Genomic DNA, 26,318 nt, shown 5'->3' with positions numbered 1-26,318 from the left:
CTGAGAGCCGGTACGCCTGTGAGCCTGTTAACAAGTCAGCGTGCTGTGGGTAATGGTCCCAGCTCTCAGAGGTGGCATCCTTAACTGGGGACCAAAGATGCCGTGGGACCTATTTGCCAACGCTTGTGTCTGTTTGCATCTTTCTGAGCAGAGGGCCCCCAGCTTCCGTTAAATTCCCGAAAGAAGTCATGTACCTATAGGAGCTTCGTCTGCCCAATACCCCTCCCCGTGTCTGGTGGCAGACCCCCCAGGAGGGACTGGGGACAGTTCAGAGTGGACACCCCGTCCTTGATGGCTGATATGGGAATAAGCACCACCTAGACATGAAAGCTCTCTGTGAGGTCCCCAAGCTGGAGAGGATGGGGAAGAATCTTCCTCCTTCTCTGGCAGCTTAAGCCACGCAGCCCAGGGCTACCCACTGCTGTGTCTGTCCCTGCTCCGTGGAGACGAGGAGCTGCAAAGACAGGACGGATGGAGAACAAGAGCCCTGCTGGCTCTGGGATTCCGGGGCCTGGCACCCCCAGCAGGGGCCCTACTGCTGGACCTGCCAGTTACGGGAACCGTTAAACTCTCTGTTCCCCCCATACCATCCTTTAAGCCACTTCAGCTGTCTCCCTCACCGACTGCCTAAAAGGTCCTGAGTAACAACATGATCCCGACACAGAGAACGCACCCTTTCCAGGGGCCCAGGGCTGGATGCAGGCGCTGCCCAGCAGCCAAGGGCAGAAACCCCTCCTGCCTTCCGCAGAGTCCTCTGCACTCTGCTCCCCGAAGAACTTCTCTCCGCTGTTATTCGTGTTCTGGGAGGAGCTATGCGGATAAGGTCCTAAGCAGAGGCGGGGCACAGTGCAACCACCACTGACACGCACGAGTGGCCCTCCCACTGACAATCAGGGCAAGACAGCCGTAGCCCCTCCCTCCTTCAGGACGAGTTCCTGCCTCCTTCCCACACCGGACCATGCAATCCTCTCCCTGACTGCTGTCGACCGGCCTCCCCTCCCGTCCCCTTCCTGGCTCTGCACGCCTTAGCTGCTCTTAGGCAGATGTTGAAATGCCAAGCTCTCCCAGCCTCTGGATCTGTGCACCTGCTTCCCCTCTGCGGGGGGTCATGATGACCCAAAGGACAATCTTTCATGCCCGAGGAGCAAAATTTGTCAGGTCGGTAACAGGCTAATGGATGCATCTGGTTGGAGATTTGAAGACAAACGCGCTCTATGTATTTAGAGACAAGACACCATCTCAGGAAGGAGAAATGAGGGGAAGAAACCCAGTGGAAGAAGCCAAACGGGACACAGTCAGTTGGTAAAAACAGGTCTCAATCGGGAACACTTGGAGTTTCAGAAATGACTGAAATGAAAGAAGAGACAAGGCTCTGCAATGTTAATATGTTTGTGACCACCAAGGCCGGGAGGAATGGGGCAGAGCACAGAGGCTGAGATCACAGGGGAAAGTGCCTGCCTCATCTGCCCGCCACTGTGGAGGCTGCAAACCACCTTGCAATCCACCCGCTGGGCAGGCTGTGTAGACACCGGTGAGCAGCAACCCCAGGGAGGCAGAAGAAGCTGAGACAACCTGCAGACGGCACAGGGAGGAGCAGCCCTGGGACCCTACCCACACGAAGGGCTACGTCCTAAACACCAGGACAGGGGAGGGGTGCTCTGGCGCCCCAAATGTGCCGCAGAGACGAGGAGGCTTACCAGGGCGACGCCCAGGATCTGGGGGAAGGTGTAGGAGGAGCAGCCAGCAGGCGTGAGGCGGATGGTGGCGTACGGGGTCTGGAACCAGGCCTTCTCGCTGGCCCACACGATGTCACAGAGGGGCAGGATGGAGGCGCCCAGGCCCAGAGCGGGCCCATTGATTGCCACGACGATGGGCTTCTTGAACTGGATAAAGGCCTTCACAAAGTCCCTGGGGAAAAGAGAGGATCCTCTTTAGCAGGTGAGTGGATTCGCCAAGACCCACAGACAAGCTTGATTCTGTTGAGGTAGGAAAAAGCCTCCCAAGGTGCTGGGAAGCACCCACAGGTCATCAGGGGACCTCCCAGATGGCGAGCCCTGGAGCCACAGGCACAGGCATGGCATCAGATTTTCAGGGGAAAACTCATGGGATGACCACGGTTTGCCCAGAAGATCCCAGGTCAAGCCCATGGTCCCAGCACTACACCTGGCTACCCTGCCCTCCCACCTCCAAGACAGTAATGAAGAGCAAATATCCTTAAGGAAGACACCCTGAATGTTAACGTTCAGAACGGAACTAAAAGGAGGGTTTTATAAGGAGGGGTATTTGAACTCAAGGAGAGAAGGAATGTTCTAAGGGCAGGGGTGAGGGTGGAGTGGGTGCCTTTGGCAGCATGAACCCCTTGTTCCTGGAGGTACCCCAAGTTTGGCCCGATGATCACCCTGAGTGAGCTTTAGACCATGGGCACAGGTGGGGACTGATGACCTCTAAAGAGTTCTTTCAGTATCAGGACTATCTGATTCTGAATTACCTACAGGCATACCAGACTCACCGAGTGTGGTTCTACAATGTTGATGAAGGTCTGTATGTTTGGGTGGCTTTGGCCAAAACTGGGGAAAGATGCTGGGCTCCCCTGGGGGCATGAAGCATCGGGCTCCGTGGCTATGGATCAGGCAATGTTGCCTCCCTGTCCTGCACCGAGCAAGCTTTCAACATGCATCTTGAATATTAAACAGGGGCACCTACAACCACCTCTGGTCCTCTGCCTTAGGACACTCTTCACCTTTCCTCTCACTGCTTTATAAGGTCCATAAAACATTAATGTTCATCTGGACATGGAGGAAAAACCCAGGATGTCTAGTAAAGCCTGCATCCCTCATTATTTTCAGGTGGAAGATTGGAAACTAACAGGAACTCACAAGAATAAAATCCAGACTCCAAACCGTGACCTTGGTCTGCCTCTGCCTCCCTCTCCAGACTCATCTCCTGTCTCTCTCACCTCTGCTCACTGTGCAGGGGCTGCATGGGCCTTCTGAGAGTTCTTGGAAAACTCCGTGATCAGGATTTGCAATTATCCCAATTATTTGCTGCTTGCTTAAACTCTCCTCCTCTTCCAGTTCTTTAAGGAAACTCACAGGTCTGCCTCATGCCCTGCTTGGTCTCCAAGCACATCGGGATGAACACTTGGTAAACCATCTCCCAGAAAGAGAGCAAGGCCGGTAGATGTGTGGTAGGCAGGCACCGGCTGGTCATCAGACCCGCTTTCCCTTCCCTCTTCTTCCTGGGGTTACTGTTGGAACATGGTCTCCCTGGCAGCTGGCTATGCCCAAGTAACCAGGTGCCGGCCGCCGTGAGCAGAAACCAGATACACACTTCTGGGCCTGGGACGAGAAAATCTCCCACCACACAGCCCCCCCAGCCCTCTCAGCTTGACAGGCTCAGCAATCTTGGAACACGTTTGTTGAATCACAAAATGGCAGGTGTTTGGCTTCCTGACTCAGCCCTTGGGGGACAGCCAGGGGTCGATCAGTAATATCTACTCCGAGTTCACACACCCAAGAAGTAAATTTCTTTCACAGCTGAGCCATTATGTATGTTGGGGGTTCATTTGTTACAGCAGCGAATACTTAACTTATACAAACATCAAGCTGATTCATCTCTTCTCAATTGATACTATTCCCTCAAATTCATCTCAAAAAATCTGGGTATCACAGTGATATGCCAGGATTAGACTGGACTGTGAGAAGACGGCTTAACACTCCTGACGTGGGGTTATCTTGGGACCTATATGTTGTCACGGAAGTATGCACCCAGGCTTGAGCCGCTGGATTTCCTGACTTCTGTGCGACTCTGTAGTAGACTCTTTGGGACGTACCTCAGCCACTGTTGCCCAGCGCAGCTGACCCCAGAAGGACCCTGCTGCACAGAGGGAGATGTGGCCCTATGGCCTTCTGAGTCCTGGGTTTCCAGTGGCCTGTTTCCTAGCTTGACTTCCTAACGTCATGGCCCCAGTCACTGGTTTTAACAGGAGCTTTTTGCCAAATGCAATTTGGAATCTGCAGGGGGATGTGGGGCTTCTTTGCAGGGTCCTTGGAACCATGGGGTTTGGGTTTGGGATTTTCAACAGATGTCCTATTCCTAAACCCCTTGGTACAACTCCAGGATCTTGGATCTCACAGTTGGGAAGGACGTTAAGAGACAGGCAGGGAACCAGATCTTCCACTTGGCATAGAATCACCTCCTGAGGATACATCACAGCCTCTGGTGCACACTCTCAGTAAAGGGGGCCCACCCCTATCGGGACACCCCCCCTGCTGCTGCTGTGGCCCCTCTGATACTCTGCTTCACCATCCACATGACAGTCCTTCCAGAAAGTCACTTGGGCACTCATGACTCTCCAGGAGCTTCCTCTTCCAGACCCCAGAAACTTTCATGCTGTTTTTTCCAACCTGAGCTCTGTGCACAGGCACCAAGGACCCCCGAGGAGGGCCCAAGCATGCTCAGCTCTGACCCTCTGACCCTTCGACCCACCCTTCCATTTCAGTCCAGCGTGCTAAGTGTTGTTGCTTTGGTTGTGTCTGACTCTTTGCAACCCCACAGACTATAGTCTGCCAGGCTCCTCTGTCCATGGGACTTTCCAGGCAAGAATTCTAAGTGGGTTGCCATTCTCTTCTCTATTCAATCCAGCAGACTTGCAAATTCATTTCCTTGATATAAAAACGCGGTGAGCAGACCCCTTCCTTTTCCTCTCACCTTGAGCAGATCTCTATCGCGAGGGCCCGCTGGACGTGGAAGCCAGACAGCAAACAGGATATTGCATTACAGACGCTGCCACTCAGATATCTGATCCTGGCCTGGGTGCCAGGGCAGCGCTGGGGAGATGGCTGGCGTGTCCCCCCATGTCAGAGTCCTTCGGGCTCATGCCAGCCTCCACTCAACCTGAGCCCACGCGGGGAGCTGCAGGCTGGGCTGACATGGCAGGAGGATCAGGAACTTTGGGGGCTGGAGGACTTGGCCTCCAGCTTCAACACTGCCCCTAATGAGTGGGGAGACCTGGGACAAGTCACCTAGTCTCTGAAGCCTCATTTGGCTTCTCGTAAAATGGGAAAGCCAGAGACTTCAACGTGAGGGTCCACCCAGCACCAGCTCAGAGCCTGGCACGTGGGTCTCTGTCATCATGGCCAGCACATCGGCCAGGGAGGGCGGACACAGCTTTCACACTGTTCCCAGTGGACCGTGAGCTCCTCTCCTGGCCCACAGGAGACTCGGAGCAAACTCCTGCATCCAGGGTGTCCAGAGTCTACCCGGAGCACTTGGCAACTGTGACCCTGCTGCCCGTTCCCTATAACGGGAGCCATGGGGTGCAGCCCCCCACTGCTAACCTTCAGAGCCAAGTTGGCCGAGATGGGGCATGCAGGCACCAGGCACACACACAGTGACAGCCACCCTGGGCCCCCACCAGAAGCCCGCTCCATCATCAGATCCAGGCTTTTAGCTAGACCTCATGGCTGGAAGTAACGGGAAGAACAGTGAAAATCATTCTTTACACCAGTCCTAAGTACTCATTATGGGCCAGGAATGGACCGAGTACTGCACACAGGTAATCTGACTCCTTCTCGTCCCAGCATCCAGCCAGCAGGCCATGGTCTCCCCTGTGAGGGGTTCAGGTGAGGCTGGCCTCTCTGCTGGGATGGAGCACACAGCTTTGTTTGGGTCCTGGATATAGGCTTCTGTGGAGTGAGTCATCCGAGCTCTTCCCACATCTGCTAGTTCATTCAGCGAACATCTGCAGAGGGTGGACAGCTTCCCGGGCCAGGTGCAGGCGTGCTTTCTTTAGGAAACTGTCAGGATGGGGAGGGACCACGGCTGGGGTGCCACGGCCGCGTGTCTGGCCCGGATCCTGGGCTCAGCCCAGCCGAGATCGCGCGTAAGAACTGCAAGGGATGCCAGCAGCTTACAAGGTTCTGTGGCCAAAATACGTATCGGCCTTGGCAGATTCTGAACAAAGTTCTTTCACAAGAGACCTCTCAGACTGTAAATTTCTTAACATGCCTGGAAAATCCGCAGAAGAGGGGACAGACCTCATTTATCAGCAGGGTCCCTCATTCACGATGCTTCTCTGGAAAGCTGCAGAAAGGTTTCCGGGAAATGCCTCTCGAGAACACTGTGGTTCTAGAGCTTCTGGTGCATGTCTGTTAAGTCACTTTCAGTCACGTCTGACTCTTTGTGACCCTATGGACTTACAGGCCACCAGGCTCCTCTGTCCATGGGATTCCCCAGGCAAGAATAATGGAGTGCGTTGCCATGCCCTCGTCCAGGGGATCTTCCCGATTGCTGGTGCACTCAGTCAATGTGGAGAAGCCTTCTGGTTGGTACACGGCAGGGGTTCCTGATCTTGCTTTCATATTAGAATCACCAAAGAAATTTTGAAACCCAAGACATGCTGCCCCAGCGCTCCCCTCACTCATTAAGCCCAAAGCTCCTGAAGATGCTGCTGAGCCGCTGGGTTTTGGAAAAGCTCCCTGGGCTGAGAACCAGTGGTCCAGAGGACGTGTGGTCCCCAGACAAGTCATGGCTCGGTGGTGCGACCTGCTCCCTGGAGAAGGAGCACTTAGTCCACGTAAGGGGTAGCACTTCAAGGCACACCCTGAAGGGCAGCCTTGCTGCCCACTGAAGACAGCCTTGCTGGAAGTCACACTCACTTGCTTCTGACAAATCTGTAAAGAATGAGGCTGTAACCACCCTTTGCTTTCCCAAAGGAGATACTGATCTATGGGAGTAGATGTCCGCCCCAGGATCCCAGCTTTTGCCCCAAAGACAACGCAAGAGGGGGAAATGCTCCCCACCCAAGGGTCTGCATAGACAGAGCTACCCACGTCCCTCCTCCTCCTCATGGCTGAGCTGTGTCAGCTCCATGAGGCTGGGACGCCCAGAAAAGCAAAGATTTCACCATCAGGCAGACGGTGGGATTAGTGTATATAATACTTGGGCATTACCAGAGGCTGGGTTTAATGTGAGGAAATAAAATCTCTTTTTGATAAAAAAATAAAGTGGGATATAACCTAGAGTGTAAAAGCATCTCTAATTTTGGCAGGAAAATATTGGATGTCCAATTAAACTCTGAATTTCAGATAAACATAAAACAATTTTCCAATAGTCACGTACAGATATGAGAATTGGACCATAAAGAAGGCTGAGCACCAAAGAACTGATGCTTTTGAATTGTGGTGCTGAAGAAGACTCTTGAGACACCCTTTGCACTGCTAGGAGATCGAGCCAGTCAATCCTAAAGGAAATCAATTCTGAATATTCATTGGAAGGACTGATGATGAAGCTGAAGCTCCAATACTTTGGCCACCTGATGTGAAGAGCTGACTCAGTGAAAAAGACCTTGATGCTGGGAAAGACTGAAGACAAAAGGAGAAGAGGGTGGCAGAGGATGAGATAGTTGGAAGGCATCACTGACTCAGTGGACATGAGCTTGAGCAAACTCCAGGAGATAGAGGAGGACAGAGGAGGCTGGCGTGGTGTAGTCCATGGGGTTGCAAATAATTGGACATGACTGAGCAACTGAACAATTTTTTAGTATAAGTGTATCCCAAGTGCTGCATAGGATGGGATATACTTATGCTTTTAAAAATGTTTCCTTGTTTGAAATTCAAATTTAACTAAGCAGCCTGTATTTTCACGTGCTAAACCTAGGCACATCCCCCGGCGTGTCCAAACTCACCTGATGGCCTCTGCGATCCGGGTGCTCTCCTTCCTGCGGTCGCTGGACAACCTGCCAATCAGGTAGGAGTAATCCAGGCCGCTGCAGAACACGCTGCCCACAGCGCTGAGGAGCAGCAGTTTGCTGTCATCCGTGGCTGCGTTGCAGAGCGCACGCCGCACTTCCTTCATGATCTGCAGGCCGAGATGGATTTGTGGGAATGGTGAGTGGTCCCTCTAAAAGCAGAGTGCCTCCAGGCCTGTGCAGAGCCCTGGGCGTAGAGGAGAGTGAATCTGCTCTGCCCGTGCAGGGAGCCTCCCCTGCATACACGCCATACCCAGACCAAAGAAAGAAACCCAAACCCGACTCCCTGTCCCATCTCCGAAGCAGCACAGAGCACCAAGGAGGTGCCAGGGGGGTCGGCGGCTGCAGGCTCGGAAGCCGGGTGTGGAGCTGTCTAAGCCTGCTAAATCTCAGCACGTCCTCAGCCCGCATTGCTTATCTGGCCCTTTCCAAGGTATGGGAAAATATTCTTGTGCACAGCCCAGGCAAGGTATGTCAGCTGTTGCCAGAAGTCCCAGTTTAACTATGCTCCTGCTTACCCTTTTTTTTTTTAAATAGCAGCAGTCATTTATTTGAGTATATACATATATTGGGCTTCCCTTGTGGCTCAACTGGTAAAGAATCCGCCTGCAATGTGGGAGACCTGGGTTTGATCCCTGGGTTGGGAAGATCCCCTGGAGAAGGTAAAGGTTACCCACTCCAGTATTCTGGCCTGGAATGTATAGTCCGTGGGGTAGCAAAGAGTCAGACACGACTGAGGGACTTTCAAATTCAAATTTCAAAAAAAAATACATATCAGTGCTGCTGAGGATACAAAGTGCTAATACCATAGCATATACCCAAAACCCACATGCATTTATATAGACATTGCTACCTAGGATCAGGTTGCATCTTTTGGTCCCAAGATGCAATCCTGTCCATCACAGTTCTCTTCTCCAGTTTAATATGTATTGACTTGAGCAGTTCCATACATCCAGTAACAGCAACGCTATCTTGTTTATCCTTAATTCCACCAAGATGCTCACATGGCTCAGAGGTCAAGTGGGAAGTGAGCTTTGGCACCAGACCGACCTGTAACATTTTCCGGGTGCCAAGGAAAATAACCATTAAACCAAGTTCTAAATCCAGCTAAACCATCATTCAGAGGCAAGGGTAAAGATCAGGCATTTTCAAGCAGGGAAGGATGGGGAGAAGGGATGGTCAGGGAGTTTGGGATGGACATGTACACACTGCTGTATTTAAAATGGATAACCAACAAGGACCTACTACTGTATACCACAGGGGACTCTGCTCAATGTTATGTGGGAGCCTGGATGGGAGAGGGGTCTGGGGGAGAATGGATATGTGTATATGTATGGCTGAGTCCCTTCACTGTTCACCTGAAACTATCAGAACATTGTTAATTAGCTATGCTCCAATATAAACTAAAAAGGTTAAAAAAAAAAAGATTAAGAATTTTCAGTAAAAGAATGCTTACTACCCTTAGGCCCTCACCGCAAGAACTAACTAAAAAGGAATACACTTCAAGAAAAAGAAAACTATACTCACAAAGAAAAACTGACTTGCAAGGAAAAGCAGCCAGCACAGAAAGGAGATAATGTGTCAGTAAATCAATGTAAGAATTGACTATAAAATCATCATCAAACTGATAGAGGCTGACTGAAGGCTGGAGTTTGCACAAGGTAGAACTACAGCTTTAGGCAATAATACTGGGTGGGAAGGCCAGAGTTGGGGCATGCCGCAGCTCTGGAAACGGTGCAGAGGTCACTGTCACATTTAGGCTGATGCTTTTGGCTGTGGCGTTGGAGAAGACTCTTGAGAGTCCCTTGGACTGCAAGGAGATCCAACCAGTCCACCCTTAAGGAGATCAGTCCTGGGTGTTCATTGGAAGGACTGATGCTGAAGCTGAAACTTCAATACTCTGTCCACCTCATGCGAAGAGTTGACACATTTGAAAAGACCCTGATGCTGGGAGGGATTGGGGGCAGGAGGAGAAGGGGATGACAGAGGATGAGATGGCTGGATGGCATCACCAACTTGATGGACATGAGTTTGAGTGAACTCCTGGAGTTGGTGATGGACAGGGAGGCCTGGTGTGCTGCGATTCATGGGGTTGCAAAGAGTCGGACACGACTGAGCGACTGAACTGCACTGAACTGATGTGTACATAACGGGCTTCCCTGATAGCTCAGATGGTAAAGAATCTGCCTGCAATATAAGAGACCCGGGTTCAATCCCTGGGTTGGAAAGATCTCCTGGAGAAGGGAATGGCTACCCACTCTAGGGTTCTTGCCTGGAGAATTCCATGGATAAAGGAGCCTGGCGGGATCACAAAGAGTCAGATATCACTGAGCAACACTTTAACTTTTTCCCTTTCATGTGGACACAACTTAAGGAAAACATCTCAAAAGTACATGAGTTACAAAGAATGGATGGGGGAGGGTGTAAAATAAAAAAAAGCTCACCCAATCCAACAGAAGTTAGGGAAGCAGGAAAAGTAAGTGCGGAAAGTGCATGAAAAGAAAAAACAAGGCATGTACTTGCCTGAGTGGAGCTGAGAGTCCAATAGGGGAGACAGTAAAGGAACAGGCTTTTGAACGATTGTTATTAAATATTCAAAAGGCAGAATCGTAAGGTACAGTGGAGACACTTTACGAGACCATTGTTTTTTAGATTGTACTTTAACTGACCATGCCCTTTTATTAAGCATAGAGGTGCCAGGATTGCATCCATGAATTTCCACATAATATTTTACCTGAAACAAAACTTCAGTGAGGGAGGGTATGGTATCTCAATCTTGCAGATGAAGCAAGGAAGACTCAGAAAAACAAAGTCAGGGCTTCAAGGTCACCAGCAAGAGGCAGAACCAGGATACAAATCTCACCTCCCTTCTCTGCCCACTACTGCATACTGAGGGATGACTTAAACAAACGGGTGACTCTTTGTGGAGAAAAAAATAAAAAAACACATGCTGAGACATCAGTCTGAATCAGAACTCTTGGGGCTTGAGCTCCATGAGAAGGATGGGAGAAGTGCTTTCCATTCTAATGGGGATAAGCCACAGACATTCATTTAAAACATCAGGAAAGCTAACAGGTGACTATCGTGTGGGTCCTTTAATCCATCTGCCTCCAGAAATAGACAGGCTCTCACCTATACATGAGCTCTGTTTCTCCGAGAGGCAAAGGAAAGAAAACCCTGCGCTGGGGACGTGAGCTGTAATTCTTCACGTGACTCCCCACCTGAGGGCCTGCACGCTTGTCAAGGAGTGGAAACAAAACCGAGCAGAACGGCCACCCTCTCTGTGAGTTAAATGGAAAGCACATTCGTGTTTTGTTCATGCGATGAAAGAACAAACTAAGTTTTAATTTTTAAAGTGTACATATCTTGGGGACTTCCCTGGTGGTCTACTGGTTAAGACTCTGCACTTTCAATGCAGGGGGTGTGGGTTTGATCCCAGGTAAACTCCCACCTGCCTTGAGGTGTGGCCAAAAAAATAAATGAAAATGTATGTATCTAGTTAGTGTATTTTTCCTTGGCCTTTCTCATGTTGATAATCCAACTTGGATGGAAGGCTGAGGTTCCTGCTTCTTGAAGGACCCCTACCAGTCATACACTGTAACTGAAATGTGGTTCTAAAATTCCTACACACTCCTGTGTCTTCTAAAACAGAGCACACTGAGCCTGTCACTGCCTCTCCATGTCACGTGCTAGCCTGTGATGGAGCAGTCCCCTCAGAGGTTCCTGGGCACACCTCTGTTAACAAACGGTGCCGGACCACTGTGCATGTGAAAATCCTGGGTCCCTTCTTGATGCCCACTGCCCTGCTCTGCACTTGGGGGCCACCACCTGCTCCTGTGCGAATGTCCATTGGAAAAAACACACCCCTCCTCTGCTGCTTCTACCTTCTGAGCTGCCAAGGGCTGGAACCAGATAACCAAATCCATTAAAAGTGGGTATTAAAAGGGAGCAGACCAGGACCCCTCTCTCTCCTTCATCTCTGCTTGCTGAATCCAGTCACCCAGGGCCCATATCCACTGCGACCACCCTCATGAAGGCCTTCTCAAATATTCCCCACAAAATGCCACCTCCTTCTTCTCCTGACACCCCAAGAGCTTTAATCCCCTCCTATGACACTTCTACCAACTCCCTGGCAGAATGTGTGCGTCCTTACTTTATCCTGCCCTCTCCCTAACTTAAATCCCTGGGACAGGCAGCCTCTAAGGTAGCTGGTATTCACACCTGCGTGCAGCCCCTAGTGACTCACTTCTAAGAGAATATGGTAAAGTCATGGGATGTTCCTTTCAAGAGGTAATTAAGATACAGGATGACTAAACTTGTCTCAGCTTTTCCTGGCCACAATCCAAGGCTTTCAGTATCTTAGTTCCCCAACCAGGGATCGAACCTGTGCCCTGGTAGTGAAAGCACCAAGTCCCTAAGCCAAGAAATCCCCTCAGTCGTCCTCTTTCACTCTCTCTCTCTTCCTTGAAGCTCTCAGTCTGGGGGAAGCAAGCTGCCACACTGTGAGCAGCCCTATGGAGATGCTATGCCATAGTCCACGGTGGGAAGCCAATGGCAAGAAACGGATGCCTTCGGCCACCAGGGACCTAGGCCCTGCCACCAGTCACTAGAAGGAGCGTGGAAGTGCAGCTTCCCCAGCCGAGTCTCAGGTAAGACTGGAGGAGCCACTGATGTGTCTGAAGTGTGTCTGAAGTGTGTGTGTGTGTGTGTCTGTGTGTGTGTCTGTGTGTGTGTGTGTCTGTGTGTGTGTGTGAGAGGAGTGGCCTGAGCATATTCGCTTTTCCAGCAGATCCCTCTGCTGCTGACGAACAGCTAACGGGGCAGGAATCATGAACGTGGGCAGACTTGTTGGTGGGCTACGACTGATACGATCGTGCAGACAAAACAGCTAGCAGTGTGGCCTCTCAGAGTTATGGTGGAAATAGAAAGAAACACGACTGGCTTGAGGATGGTGTGGACACGGCAGATGTACCCCAGAGGGTGTGAAGATGCCTCCAGCGGGCCTGGGGGCCCCTGTGGAAGGTGGAAGGTGAGGCTGGGGGCTACAAAAAAAAAACCCAGAAACACAGTGAGGGCCTGAGGTCCTCTCCTAAGGAGAAAGTGGATGTGTTTTTAATCCCCAAGACTTTGGACCATCTATTTTGCCGACTCTTTCCTACAGGGGCATTTCCATTATTTCCCTGGCTCTTTGCTATATTCCAGGCAAGGAGAAATATGACAACACATGTGCTAGCCTCAGAATCCGGTTAATACACCCAGTAATGTATGAATTTCTGCCCATGGGGCCAATCCCGCCAATGTCACATACACAACTAGAAAAAGAATTCAGCTGTGACCCTGAAAGCAGCCTCCTTCCAGTCTCTCCCTGAAAGAGCATGGCTGGGTCTGCTGGCGGCCACTGTAACACCTCTGTTTCATCTTAACAATAGGAACATTCACTGAATACTTCCTAGGTGTCAGGGACTCTGAGAGCCTCTTTTGCAGACATTATCTCTAACCCCACAGGGACTACACTGTATGATTCCTATAAATGAGAACACTCAGAGAGGCAAAGTAATCCCAAGGTAGCAGAAAAGGAAAAGTGTTGGAGGCGGGATCTGATCCCAGTTATGCCGGGAGGGGCAGGGCTCCTCTGCTAACTCTGTGCATACTAAGTTGCTCAGTTGTGTCTGACTCACTGTGACACCATGGACCGTAGCTCACCAGGCTTCTCTAACCATGGGATTCTCCAGGCAAGAATACTGGAGGGGGTTGCCATGCCCTCCTCCAGGGCACCTTCCCAATCCAGGAATCAAACACACGGATCTTCCGTTTCCTACGCTGGCAGGTGGGTTCCTCACCACTAGCGCCGCCTGGGGAGCTGTGTTCCTTCACTAACATCACATCACATACTTTCACGGCTACTCTACTCAGTTAGCCAATTTATCCATGGCGTCAATCCACTCTGGTTGCTGAGAGAGCTGAAAACACCAGATCAATAATTGTTTTTCCATCTTCCTCCTGTTCTGTTACTGACAGACACCAATTAGGAGTAAACCTTGCTAATCAACCAAAGCTGAGTCTCAGGAGCTGAGAACCCGGGCGCCTGAAATTAGTCAGATGCCACACGCTTCTGTGATGACAAGGCAAGAGTTAATACACAAAGCTGCTGCAAAGAGAATGGATGAACTGGGAGGCTCCACATCTATTCGGTTCATCAAAGGAAAATACCGTGCCTGTTTCAAGCACGCTTTTTAAAAGTAGTGAAGTAGAAAAAAATCTGAGAAGAATTGGTCCCTTGGGAATGTTTTGTGAGGAGCTTAAAATAACAAGGTTTCCAGGTGTATAAACATGTGAATGGTGGCCTTTGGGATAAACCACAGGCCCTGGACTCTGAGATCTATGCAGAGGTCTACACAGAGGTCTTCCGCTGAAGGTGGAGGAGGGAGTGACCCCAACACCTGCGCTCAGAAGAGGGGTGATGAGTCACCAGCAGCCCCTACCTCCACAGCCCTGGCCACCCTCTTCCCTCACAGGCTGACAAACATTCCTCCCGGTACCCACACAGCCCCCGAAAAGAACCACAGTCTATGTAAATCATAGTGACAAGGGAAAAAAGGTAATAGAGAAAAAAAGGTAAATTGGACTTCAAAGAATTTTGAATTGAATATCAAAGAGTGCTATCTAGAAAAGAAAAAGACAACCCACAGAATGGCAGTACCTTCAAATGACAGGTCTGACAAGGATCCAGGATCCTGACAAGGATCCGGGATCCAGAGCATTTAGGGAATGCTGGTGATTATAGGAAGTTCAAGGACGCAGCACTGCCCGTTCCACCCACTTCCGGGGCCCCCCGAGTTGCATTGGACACGCCAGCAGTGCCAGACCATCTGCACCGCCCCTGCTGGGTGGGTCACCAGTGACACAGCCACCCCCTGACTGTGTCCCCCACCCCAAACCCATCCCGGGGTTCACCCTCCAGGTCTGCACTGCTGCTATGGACACGGGAGTGCAGTACCACAGGAACGGGAATGGGGGTCTGCACTGAACTGTCTGCAGTGGCCAGGTGCTGGGCTGAGGGCCCTGCCCTCTGAAGCTGCGGGACCCCAGCCCTATTCCATTCTCTAGGCCCACGCTGTCTCATCTGCAAGACGTGAACTGTAATAATCCTATACCAGAAGGTGGGATGAAATGGGGTAAGTAGGACGTAGTGTGCAGAGCCCTGCGAGCTGCACCGTGCTCGTCTTGGTCACTTACCATTCTATGCCCTGCCCGGCTTGGTCCAGCAGGAGAAGACTGCTCGGATGCAAGTCTTCTCACACTGCACTATCAACAGTCTCTTCACTGCCATCTGCTAAGCACCCCCTCTTTTGAATGGTGTTGTCTATGTAAATGCATTATGTATTCACTGCTTCACTGTTCTGCTCATCTAGACATAAGTAGAATTAGCATTTTAAAAAGTAATAGAGACGGAATCCCCTGGCGGTCCAGGGGTGAGGGCTTGGTACTCTCACTGATGGGCCCTCAGGCTCAATCCCTGCTTGGGGAACTAGGATCCCCCAAGCCACCATGAGCCACAGTCGAAAAGAAAAAAGAAAGTCAGAGAGAAAAAAGATTAACTGGACGTCAAAAACTTTAGAATTGAATGTCAAAGAATGCTATCTAGAAAGGAAAAAGACAACTCAGAATGGCAGTATTTTCAAATCATAGCTCTGACAAGGATGTGATATTCAGAACACAAAGAGAATGCTTAAAACTCAACTATAAAAAATTCCCAGTTTTAAAAATAGGCTAAGGATTTGGACAGACATCTCTCTGAAGAAGACAGACAAATGGCCAACAGGCACCAGAGGAGATGCCCAACATCATCCATCATTAGGAAAATGCGAACCAGAACCACAGTGAGATAGCGCCTCACGGCCACTAAAACGGCTGTAATAAAAAAAGACAGACAATAACAAGTGCTGGCGAGGAAACAGAAAAATGGGGACCATCATACACCACAGTTGGCGGTGTAGAATGGAGCAACCACCAGGGAAAATAGTTTGGCACTTCCTCACAAGGTCAAATATGCCGTTACCGTTGTTACTGTAGCTCAGTCGCTCAGCTGTCTGACTCTCTGCAACCCCATGGCCTGCAGCACACCAGGCTCCCCTGTCCTTCACTGTCTCCCAGAATTTCCTCAAACTCGTGTCCACTGAGTCGGTGATGCCATCCAACCATCTCACCCTCTGCCATCCCCTTCTCCTCCTGCCTTCAATCTTTCCCAGTAAGAGGGTCTGTTCCAATGAGTTGGCTCTTTATGACCCAGCAATTCCATAATTAGGAATATAACCAAGAAAACCTTATGTTCACACAAAAACACATACACAAATGTTCATAGCAACATCATGCAACATAGTCAAAAGTGGAAAGTGAAAGTGTCAGTCGATCAGTCGTGCCCAACTCTTTGCAACCCTGTGGGGGCTCCTCTTTCCATGGGATTCTCCAGGCAAGAATACTGGAGTGGGTTGCCATTTCCTGCTCCAGAGGATCTTCCCGACCCAGGGATTGAACCCAGGTCTCCCGCATTGCAGGCGGATTCTTTACTTTGTGAGCCACCAGGGACGTCTGCACCGAAAGAGGAGCCAACCCAGACGCCCCTCAGTGGAGAGCTAACAGACAAAGTGTGGCCTACCCACACACGGAAGAGGGGCGAGGCACTGATCATGCTGCCACATGGAGGGACCCCTCAAATACTGTGCTGAGCAAAATAAGCCAGCCACGGAAGGCCACGCATTGCACAGTTCTGCATCTATGAAATGCCCAGAAGAGGCAAATCCGTAGAGACAGGAAGGCTGTTAGTGGTTGCCAGGGACGTGGGGAGGGAGAATGGGGGTGACTGCTAACAGGCACAGGGTTTCCTTTGGGGGTGATGGAAATGTCCGAGAATTAACGCTGATGGTCGCACAGCTTTGTGAATACACTAAACACCACCGAACTGTACATTTTAAAAGGATAAAGTTTATGATATGTGAATTATATCTCAATAAAACTTTAAGTGAGCTGAGTGAATATGATTCCATCTATATTAGACATGCTGACTACCATTCAGTTTTGCTGGAGAAGCCCAAGATGTCATGTTTGGTTTCTGGGGTCAATACTGACTAATTCTGTGACCACGATCAGCTTATTGAATCTGTTTCCCGGGGTCTTCATTTTCAAAATGGGATACTGTAGTCATGGATCATAAATATCAGACGGATGACAGATGTAGTGAGATCAGTAAATTGGGTCCCCAGGTCAAGTCTGCCTGGGTGTGGGTGGTCTCCACCAACTCCGGAGGGCTCAGAGAGCCAGCACCCACCCGCCGTCCCGTCCCTCTCACCTCGGGGGTCAGCGCGTTGTTGTCCGAGGTCTGGCTGGACAGCAGGATGTGCGTGAAGCCCTCTTCCTTCCGCACGACAATGTCCCGAAACCGACAGTTGCTTTCGTTCTGGCGGACGCTGTACCTGAGCCTTTTGTCGAAGACGTAGTCCTTCTCAGCTTCCAGCTTCCTCTTCACAGGGCTGTGCAGGTTGAGGCCCCCGTTGGTCAGAGCAGAGCCTTCCAAAATCAGAACACAGAGTGAGAAGCTGACTGCAGAACAGCCACACAGGAGCGCGGCGGGAGAACACTCAGATTGCCGTGGGAAGGGTGGGATGTGGCTGGGACCTCCGGGCAGCCTCTGTTCTGGGTGGTGAAAGGCTACATCTCCAAACATGGAAGAGCACAGACAGGACTCTCTGTGAAGGACCCCGCACAATCCTTGATCCCCTCTCCCACACATCCACCCGTGAGCGCCCAGGTTCTGCTTGGATGCCTTCAGCAATGACGGATCCAGGAACGGTCCATACACAAACCACAAACCAAAAATACTGCAGCTTTACTCATAATCAAAAACTGGAAGCAACCAATATGCCCTTGGGCTTTCCCTGTGGCTCAGCTGGTAAAGAATCTGTCCGCAATGCAGGAGACCTAGGTTTGATCCCTGGGTTGGGAAGATCCCCTGGAGAAGGAAAAGGTGACCCACTCCAGTATTCTGGCCTGGAGAATTCCATGGACTGTATATGGGGGCACAAAAAGTCAGACACAACTGAGTGACTTTCATTTTCAACTCTGGTTCATTCACACAGTAGAATATTATTTTGCATAAAAAGAAGTCCACTATCAAGCCACAAGAATACAGGAATGACTCTTCAATGCATATCACTAAGTGAAAGAAGCCCGTCTGAAAAAGCAACACATACTGCATGATTCCAATTATATGACATCTCAGGAAAGGCGAAAGTGTAGAAAAAGTAAAAAGATCATTGGTGGCCAGGGATTCAGGTGGAGTAAGAGGAGGGCAGAACTGGTGAAATGTAGGGGACTTTTCTAGGGCCGTGAAACTACTCTGCAAGATATTAACAATGGCGAATATGAGACATTGAACATTTGCCGAAACCTGAGGAACTTTACAGCGTAGATGCCTTTGTTGCTGTCGTTCGGTCGTTAAGTCATGTCTGACTCTTTGCAACCCCGTGAACTGCAGCATGCCAGGCTTCCCTGTCCTTCACTATCTCCCGGAGTTTGCTCAGATTCATGTCCACCCAAGGATGGAACGCAGAATGTGATAAAAAAGAATCTAACTGTATGACAAGCATATGAAACCATCTCCCTGAAGGAGGACGGGGAAAGGTCCTGACTGAAGTCATTTTAGGAATGAGTGGAGTCTGTAAAACTAAAAATAACCTGCATGGAAGCACTGGAGTCCAGTTGATAAAGTTGACTCCTACAGAGGTAAACTGTTATTTAGTCACTAGGTCATGTCTGACTCTTTGCCACCCCATGGCCTGTAGCCCACAGCCTCCTCTGTCCACAGAACTTCCCAGGTAAGAATACTGGGCTGGGTTGTCACTGCCTTCTCCAGAGGATCTTCCTGACCCAGGGATCGAACCCACAACCTTCTGCACCGCAGGCAGATTCTTGGGCGTCCCTGGTGGCTCAGATGGTAAAGAATCTGCCTGCAATGGAGGAGACCTGGGTTTGACCCCTGAGTTGGGAGGATCCCCTGAGAAGGGAATGGCAATCCACTCCAGTATTCGAGCCTGAAGAATCCCATGGACAGAGGAGCCTGGTGGACTACAGTCCATGGGGTCACAAAGGTCAAACACGACTGAGCCACTTTCACTTTCACCTGAGAAGCCCGTGGAGGTAAGTAGGAGTTAAGAATTCTGACATCATGCACGAATGCTGGAGTTGAACAATTATGTAAATATATAGCAAGTGGGAGCGGAAGGTTTCTCTGTTTGAGTGGGAGTTATAGAGAAATAAAGGGAGGGAGCTAGAAGGATCCACGTGTTGATTGATGAACACTGAAGACATCACTATGAGCTTAACACAGGTACAGATGGTTACGTACAGAAATATTTCTAGATAAGCGTGTCTACGCAGGTTCGTATACACAATGCATTTTCTCGCTGTCGGCTGAGAAGGCCCAGAGTCTGGCATCCCAATAGCAGTGGGCACCCCAGGAGCCCAGGTCTTGATTTCTGATAACCATTCTCAACAAAAGGAACAAGGGCTCTCTGGAGAAATAGGTGATTCCACGACTGGGGCAGGAAACAGGCGAGATAAGCTTGTAGAGACTGAAAGGAAGGGAGTAGCGAAACCAAAGCCAAAACAAGTAACAACCTTCACAATGACAACACATGTCAAAGGACACAGGCGGTGGCTGGAAGAGCTCTCAATGGCCACAGATGCAAGAATTTGAGCAAGTAAAGTATTAAAAGTACATACTGTGTTATAACTGGAAGTAAAAAATAAATATCCATGAGTCTGCTGCTGCTGCTGCTGCTAAGTCGCTTCAGTCGTGTCTGACTCTGTGCGACCCCATAGACGGCAGCCCACCAGGCTCCGCCATCCCTGGGATTCTCTAGGCAAGAATGCTGAAGTGGGTTGCCATTTCCTTCTCCAATGCATGAAAGTGAAAAGTGAAAAGGAAGTCACTCAGTCATGTCCGACCCTTAGCGACCCCATGGACTGCAGCCCACCAGGCTCCTCCATCCATGGGATTTTCCAGGCAAGAGTACTGGAGTGGGGTGCCATCGCCTTCTCCGATCCATGAGTCTAGACTGAAATAATCAAATGACTGGATAATCGGGAGATAAGAGACATGAATCTGAGCAAACTCCAGGAGATAGTGAAGGACAGGGAAGCCTGGCGTGCTGCAGTCCATGAGGTCACAAAGAGTTGGACACGACTTAGTGACTCAACAAGAGACAAATCTTCCATGGAGAATTCCAAACAGTTCATGTAGATGCTCTGTTCTCAAGGAGGTAGAACATAGCTTCTTTAAGAGTGTGCTTCATACCTTCCAAACAGGGTAGAAAGTGGGTCAATGGGCTTAGTGGGGGAAGAGGAACAGTGGAGAAACCTGACTGGGGCAGATGGAGAACCCAAAGCCCCGTGATCAAGACCACCACCGACAGGGATAAGTCATGGCGTGGTGTGCACTCCTGATATAATGTGAGGGAGAAGGCGCTGGACCTCTGGGGTCTTCCCCTCAGAAGGGATAAGTCATGGCGTGGTGTGCACTCCTGATACAATGTGAGGGAGAAGGCGCTGGACCTCTGGGGTCTTCCTCTCAGACACCTACAACCCAAGTCTAATCATGAGAAACACACAGACAAATCCTAGTTGACGGGCATGCTACAAAATACCTAATCATTGTACTGCAAGAATGTGAAGGTCATCAAAACACAGGAAAATCGGAGAAATTGTCTCAGGGCAGAGGATCCTAAGGAGACATGGCAACGAAATGTGGTCTGGGATCCTGGATAAGACTGTAGGACAGATGGTAGGATAAGGTATGGACTTTAGTTGATAATACTGTATGGATTAGCAGTTCATTAATTGCAACACATGGACCCTGCTAGTTTAAGATGTCATAAAAACAGGAGAGGCTGACTACAGGGTACACACAGGAACTCTCTGTATTTTCTTTCCAAATTTCCTGGAAATCTAAAACTATTTAGAAAATAAAGTTAACTTTAAAAAAAATAAAACTATACCCCAGGTGATTCTGACATGCAGGAGGGTCTGAGTCCCTAAACCAGTGGTTCTTACACTTGAGCAGACACCTAGATCACCTGGAGAAGAGTCGACCAGCCGGCTGGGTGCACCCCAGGCTGTTGCCCCTGCTCCAGCGACCGGACTGTGAGACAGGCTCAGGACAACTGTCAAGGTGGACTCAGATTCTCAGTGAGCACGGGGGTGGGGGTGGGCCTTGGAATCGCAAGAAGCAAGCCAAAGGCAGAGACCAGGAAATGCTGCTCTGGAGCCCTCTCCTATCCCACCGAGATGAGCGCCCAGCCCCAAAAGGGCACAGAAGCACCAGCCCCCATGTCATCAGACAGCCTCTGAGAAGCCTCCTCATTTTGTCCCTTTCCATTACCCAAAGCGAGAGGGCTTTGTCAAACACCACAATGCAGGTAAACGACTCAATGAACTCCGGAAAGCAAGCGTGAGCATTTAATTAAAAGGCTCGTGGAAAGGGAGCTGTTTCTTCAGGGTCAAGCTCAAAACCTCCAGCTCCTGAGAAAGCCTTCCTAATTGGAGTCGGCAGAGGCGTGCTGGGGACCTGCTGGCAGAGGTTAGCGCATCACGGGAGCTGCTCTCAGCGGTGGCCACCCGGCTCACCCGTGAGAAGTCAGAAGCTCAGGCTCCAGAACAGCAGTGTTTTCCCTGGGGCTGGGAGAGGTCTGACTTCACCTCTCCTGCCCTGCAACCAAGTCAAGGTGCTGGCTTACTTTTACATCAAGGAGGAGGACCTGAGGGTTACCTTTTCTGAGCAGCTCTGTAAGCTGCCTGTAAATTGCTCAACAGTCCTACAAAACCGCCCTTCTTGGTCCATTTTACAGATAGGAAAAGTGAGGCACTTGCAGGGAGCCATAAAGGTTTTAAATGGCAGAGCCAGGATTAGAGGCAACTGCCCCTCCTTCTCTTCATTCATTCAAAATCTAATGAGTTATCACCTCCTCTGGGTCAGCCATCACACTAGATGCTGGAGGTCCAACAAAAATCAGAGAAATAAGGCCCATGCCCTCCTGGAGCTTGCTTCATGCCCTCCCAGAGGGTGGGAGACAGAAAGAAAACAAATAAACTAATCATTAAAATAATGATAATGGGAAAAGATAGGGTAACATAATAAAGAATACTGGGGGTTCTCGGTGAAGGAGCCCATGGTCTTTCTGTTAAAGCATAAGGGGAAGCAGCCCCTAAGGGACCATCTGACTAAATAATCCATAAAACTATATAAGAAAACAGACCCATATGTCTATTATTTACCAGGACACAGGGCTCACATCATGAATGCTAACTTGGAGGACATACCATCTCTGGGCGAAGGAAGGCAGGAAGCCTCTGTGAGAGCCTGGATTCACTCACATACAATAGCGTTAAGTCACCTTTCTGAGACCCACTCCACCCTCCCACAGAGCTGCTCTCAAAGCTGCTACCCTTCTGGGGCACCATGCCTCCAGAGAGACAGGGGAGGCTGGTAGGGAAGGCACCATGGGGAACAGAATACGCTGGAAGCAGGGAAGTTCAGGGCTTTGCGGCCAGACAGCATGGGAATCCCAGCACTATGTCAGCTCATCGGGAGAAGGTGGAAGCCCACGAGCTCTCCAGCGGCGTCTCCTTCGTTATAAGCTGGGGTCAGTGGTATGTGTTTTTGAGGGTTGTTCCATGTTAATTTAATTAAGGAACCAACATGGGATTAGCAAGGGCGTGGCTCGTTCTAGTCACTTTCAGAAATGTTAGCTGAAGGACACCAGGTCACTCCAAAGCTGAGGAATCAGTTGGTGAGTCTGTGTAGCCCTAGCTCTCCTGCTCCAAGCCCAGGACATGGGTCCGGGGAGACGGGGTGTTCCAGGGGGAGAAGGACTGACAGCCTGATGAGGCAGAGGGCCAGAGTGAAACCGAGGGACGGACCAGCCTTCAAAGCCCACACCCCTCCTCTCAGGCTGGGGGTTCCCTACTCCCTCTGCACCCCCACTTTCCACACACGGAATGGGAGATGTCATCCCTGCCTCCCAGGATGATCAGGCTGGTTTCTTTCCTTCCACTCCCTTCAAGCCTTCTCACGTTCCTTCCTTCCAAGTACAAAGGAGTATTTCCCATTAAGAAGGGCCCACAGAATCTCACTCTCACCCAGCCCCTCTGCTCCAGACGTGCAGAAGTGAAGGATACAATGCTGGGCTCACAGACAAGATAAGCATCTCTGTGTGAGAGAGGTAGAGCAGCAACACAAAGCTCGCCGTGGGGGTGGGCGCTGGGAGTGGCGGGCAGGAAGGGGACACGGGGGGCAGCAGGACGCACGTCTCCCACGTCAGGCGAGAGGGCGGGGCTGGAGGGTGGAAACCAGGGGACGGCGTGATGTCCTCCACCAAGACAGAACAGCGACAACAAAGCCACATGCTGCCCACAGCCAAGGCTGTACTGGGACCTCTGGGCCGGCTAGAGGGAGAGAGAGGAAGCAAAGAAAGACAAAAGCAACTTCCCTCTTGAAATGAGCCTGTCCGCTAAAATTCCAAAACAGGAAGATATCTGATGCTTAGGATTCTAGCTGATAAAATCAACGCTGGTGACACGGATGGCTCCAAATCAAATCAAATAAATATTATGAGACAGTATGACACGGACTTTGAAATAGAAATGCTTAGAATGCTCCAAGCAATAGACGTGAGGGAAACAGTCATTTAAAATAAATAAATTCTCAGACAAAAGCAGACAGAAAGGAAAAGAGCACAGGGGTAAGGTAAAGAACTAATTAAAAAGCAAATGACAAAGAGGAAAAAAATTGCATGCCACGGATAAAAGATCCCCAGACTAAAGAAAAATTTAAACACTGAGGACAAAAAGACCAAAATTCCTCCAGGGGGAGAAAAACAGACAGAAGATATGGACAGATAATCCACAAATATCACATAAAAACAGCTCTTATGTGTAAGAAGAGAATTCAACTTCGTTTAAAAGAACAATGCAAACTAAAATTCAGAATGAAATAATGAACATTAAAACTACACTGAGAAACCATTTATTACCCATTCACTTGGCAAAAGTTTAGAATCTTGACAATATACTTTTCTAGAGAAGATGTGTGGAGAAGGCAATGGCACCCCACTCCAGTACTCTTGCCTGGAAAATCCCATGGGCGGAGGAGCCTGGTGGGCTGCAGTCCATGGGGTCGCTAAGAGTCGGACACGATTGAGCGACTTCCCTTTCACTTTTCACTTTCATGCATTGGAGAAGGAAATGGCAACCCACTCCAGCGTTCTTGCCTGGAGAATCACAGGGACGGGGGAGCCTGGTGGGCTTCAGTCTATGGGGTCACACAGAGTCAGACACGACTGAAGCAACTTAGCAGCAGCAGCAGCAGCAGAGAAGATGTGGGGAGTCAGGCATTCCTTATTGGTGGGTGGAATGCAAATGGTAGAACTGCTATGGAAGAGAATTTGGCAATCTGTAAGAAAACTGTTCATGCACTTACTCTCAACTCAGCAATCCCACTTCTGGAAGTATAACATAAAATATACACCTATAAACACATATACATGTATGTATAAGATGATTCCTTACAGCAAATTATTCACAATTGCAAAACACCACAACTATCTAAACATCCAAGCACAGACTGGGGAGATTGAACTCTGGTGCATCCACACAATGGGATACTAACACAACTGGAAAAAGAATGAAAACTATTTCTAGGAACTAATGAGTGATTTCCAAAGTGAAGACAGGCAAGGTAAAAAAGTATTTTACCTCTAGTGTAAGAAAGAAGGGGAAATAGATAAATTGGCTTATTTTGCAAAAAGAAACAGAGGAAGGGTAAATCAGAAAATGATTAAATTGGTTACCCACAATGGCTGGCAGAGAGAACAGAGTAGAAGGGATGGAGAAGGAGTTATATATAAATAACTGAATCACTTTGCTGCACACCTAAAGCTAATACAACATTATAAATTAACTATATTTCAATAAAAACAAACAAAACCCACAGAAAATATTACTGGGTAAAGAGGCGTGATGTAGGTAATCTACACCTAAATGGTTCAGAAAAAGAAAAATAATTTGTATATGATCTGTATATAATTTGTACATAAGTTCTAAGTGTGTATGTATGTGTGAGTCTATATAATTACTTATACATGTACATACACACAGATATATACACAAAGAGAGAGCAAGCATGGTAAAATGCTCAGCTCAGTTCAGTTGCTCAGTCGTGTCCAACTCATTGCGACCCCATGAACTGTGGCACGCCAGGACTCCCTGTCCATCACCAACTCCTGGAATTCACCCAAACCCATGTCCACTGAAAACTAAAAGTTATATATGCTAAATATATACATGTGTGTGAGTGTGTCTGTGTATATATATATATCTATGTGTGTGTAGTATATATATATACTCAGCTAGTATATATATATATATATACACACACACATATATATACATTCTGAAAATAAGAATCAAATTAAAATTCCATACAAGGAATACCTCTAGGGAAGAAATATTTGAAGAAATAATGGTTGAATGTTTTTAAGAACTTAAGAAAAAAGACAAATTCTTAGTTTGAAAGAGCATGCTGAGCATGAAACAGGATAAACAGACAAATAATAATGAAACTGCAGAATGTCTCAAAGAAAAAATCTTAAAATATAGCATGGAGATTAAAAAAAAACACATTCTCAAAAAGGACTATCAGATTGATAGCAAAAGCAGTAACAGAGGCCTAAAAAAAAAGTTCCATCAAAATGCTGACGGAGAATAACTCTCAGCCAAGAATTTTATACCCAGCTAAAACCACATTTAAAGGACCAGTTAAATGGGCATTTTTAGATATCCCAAAACTGAAAGAGTTTATCACAGACTCTAGAATAATTATAAATAGAAACTTCAGCAAATCAAAAAGTTAATTTGTAGGAAGACAAGAGACACAAGAAACACAGCTGCTGGTTTTTAATTTAGTAAATGTAATTGCTGGCTGCAAAAATAACAAAAGCAATTTGTGCTGTTTAACAACACTGAGTGAGTGATCAAAACAAAAACATGAGGCTCCTTGAGAAGTCAAAACCAAGTAAGGTCCTCCTTGCTGCACCAATAGCAAGACAGCACATCTGTTGGAAAAAATGTGTAGTTGAATATGCATGCTAAAATTTAAGAGCACAAGTATAGCCTTTGGCTAGCATCCAAATCAGCCCAGAGAGGAAATATATAAAATGTATCAGCTCAATTAAAAAGTACAAAAAGGGCCGTGGATGGGGATGAGAGAGGGAGCAGAGAGACAGAGTTACAAAGTGAAAATGCAAAATAAATTAGAGGAAAAGACATAAATGATGTTAATTGTCACTTAATTTGTGAGCAGGTTAGGCTCATATATTAGAAGACAGAGATGATCTGACTGGAGAAAAGAATCCAAAATCCAGATGTGAGGAAGACTCCCTAAGGACAGACTCTTAAAGACAGAAAAAAAGCATCTTAACTCAGCTAGTGGGAGAAGGAAACCTGTCCGGTCAACTGA

At 48.9% G+C, this 26,318-nt stretch overlaps 1 protein-coding gene across 1 annotated transcript in view; it reads right to left on the bottom strand.

Moving 5' to 3' along the window:
* Window positions 1–26,318, bottom strand: part of CDYL2 (chromodomain Y like 2) — a 59,644-nt gene that overhangs the window by 9,399 nt on the left and 23,927 nt on the right. The window contains exons 2-4 of the mRNA XM_040253574.1: window positions 17,097–17,314; window positions 7,688–7,860; window positions 1,698–1,908 (exon numbers count right to left, since the gene is read on the bottom strand). Of these exons, the coding sequence (XP_040109508.1) occupies window positions 1,698–1,908; window positions 7,688–7,860; window positions 17,097–17,314 (602 nt within the window). The remainder of the gene's footprint in view (window positions 1–1,697; window positions 1,909–7,687; window positions 7,861–17,096; window positions 17,315–26,318) is intronic.

Source organism: Oryx dammah, unplaced genomic scaffold (genome assembly GCF_014754425.2).
Source record: "Oryx dammah isolate SB20612 unplaced genomic scaffold, SCBI_Odam_1.1 HiC_scaffold_13, whole genome shotgun sequence".
Classification (NCBI taxonomy): Eukaryota; Metazoa; Chordata; class Mammalia; order Artiodactyla; family Bovidae; genus Oryx; species Oryx dammah.
This window is presented reverse-complemented; position numbering and strand designations above follow the sequence as displayed.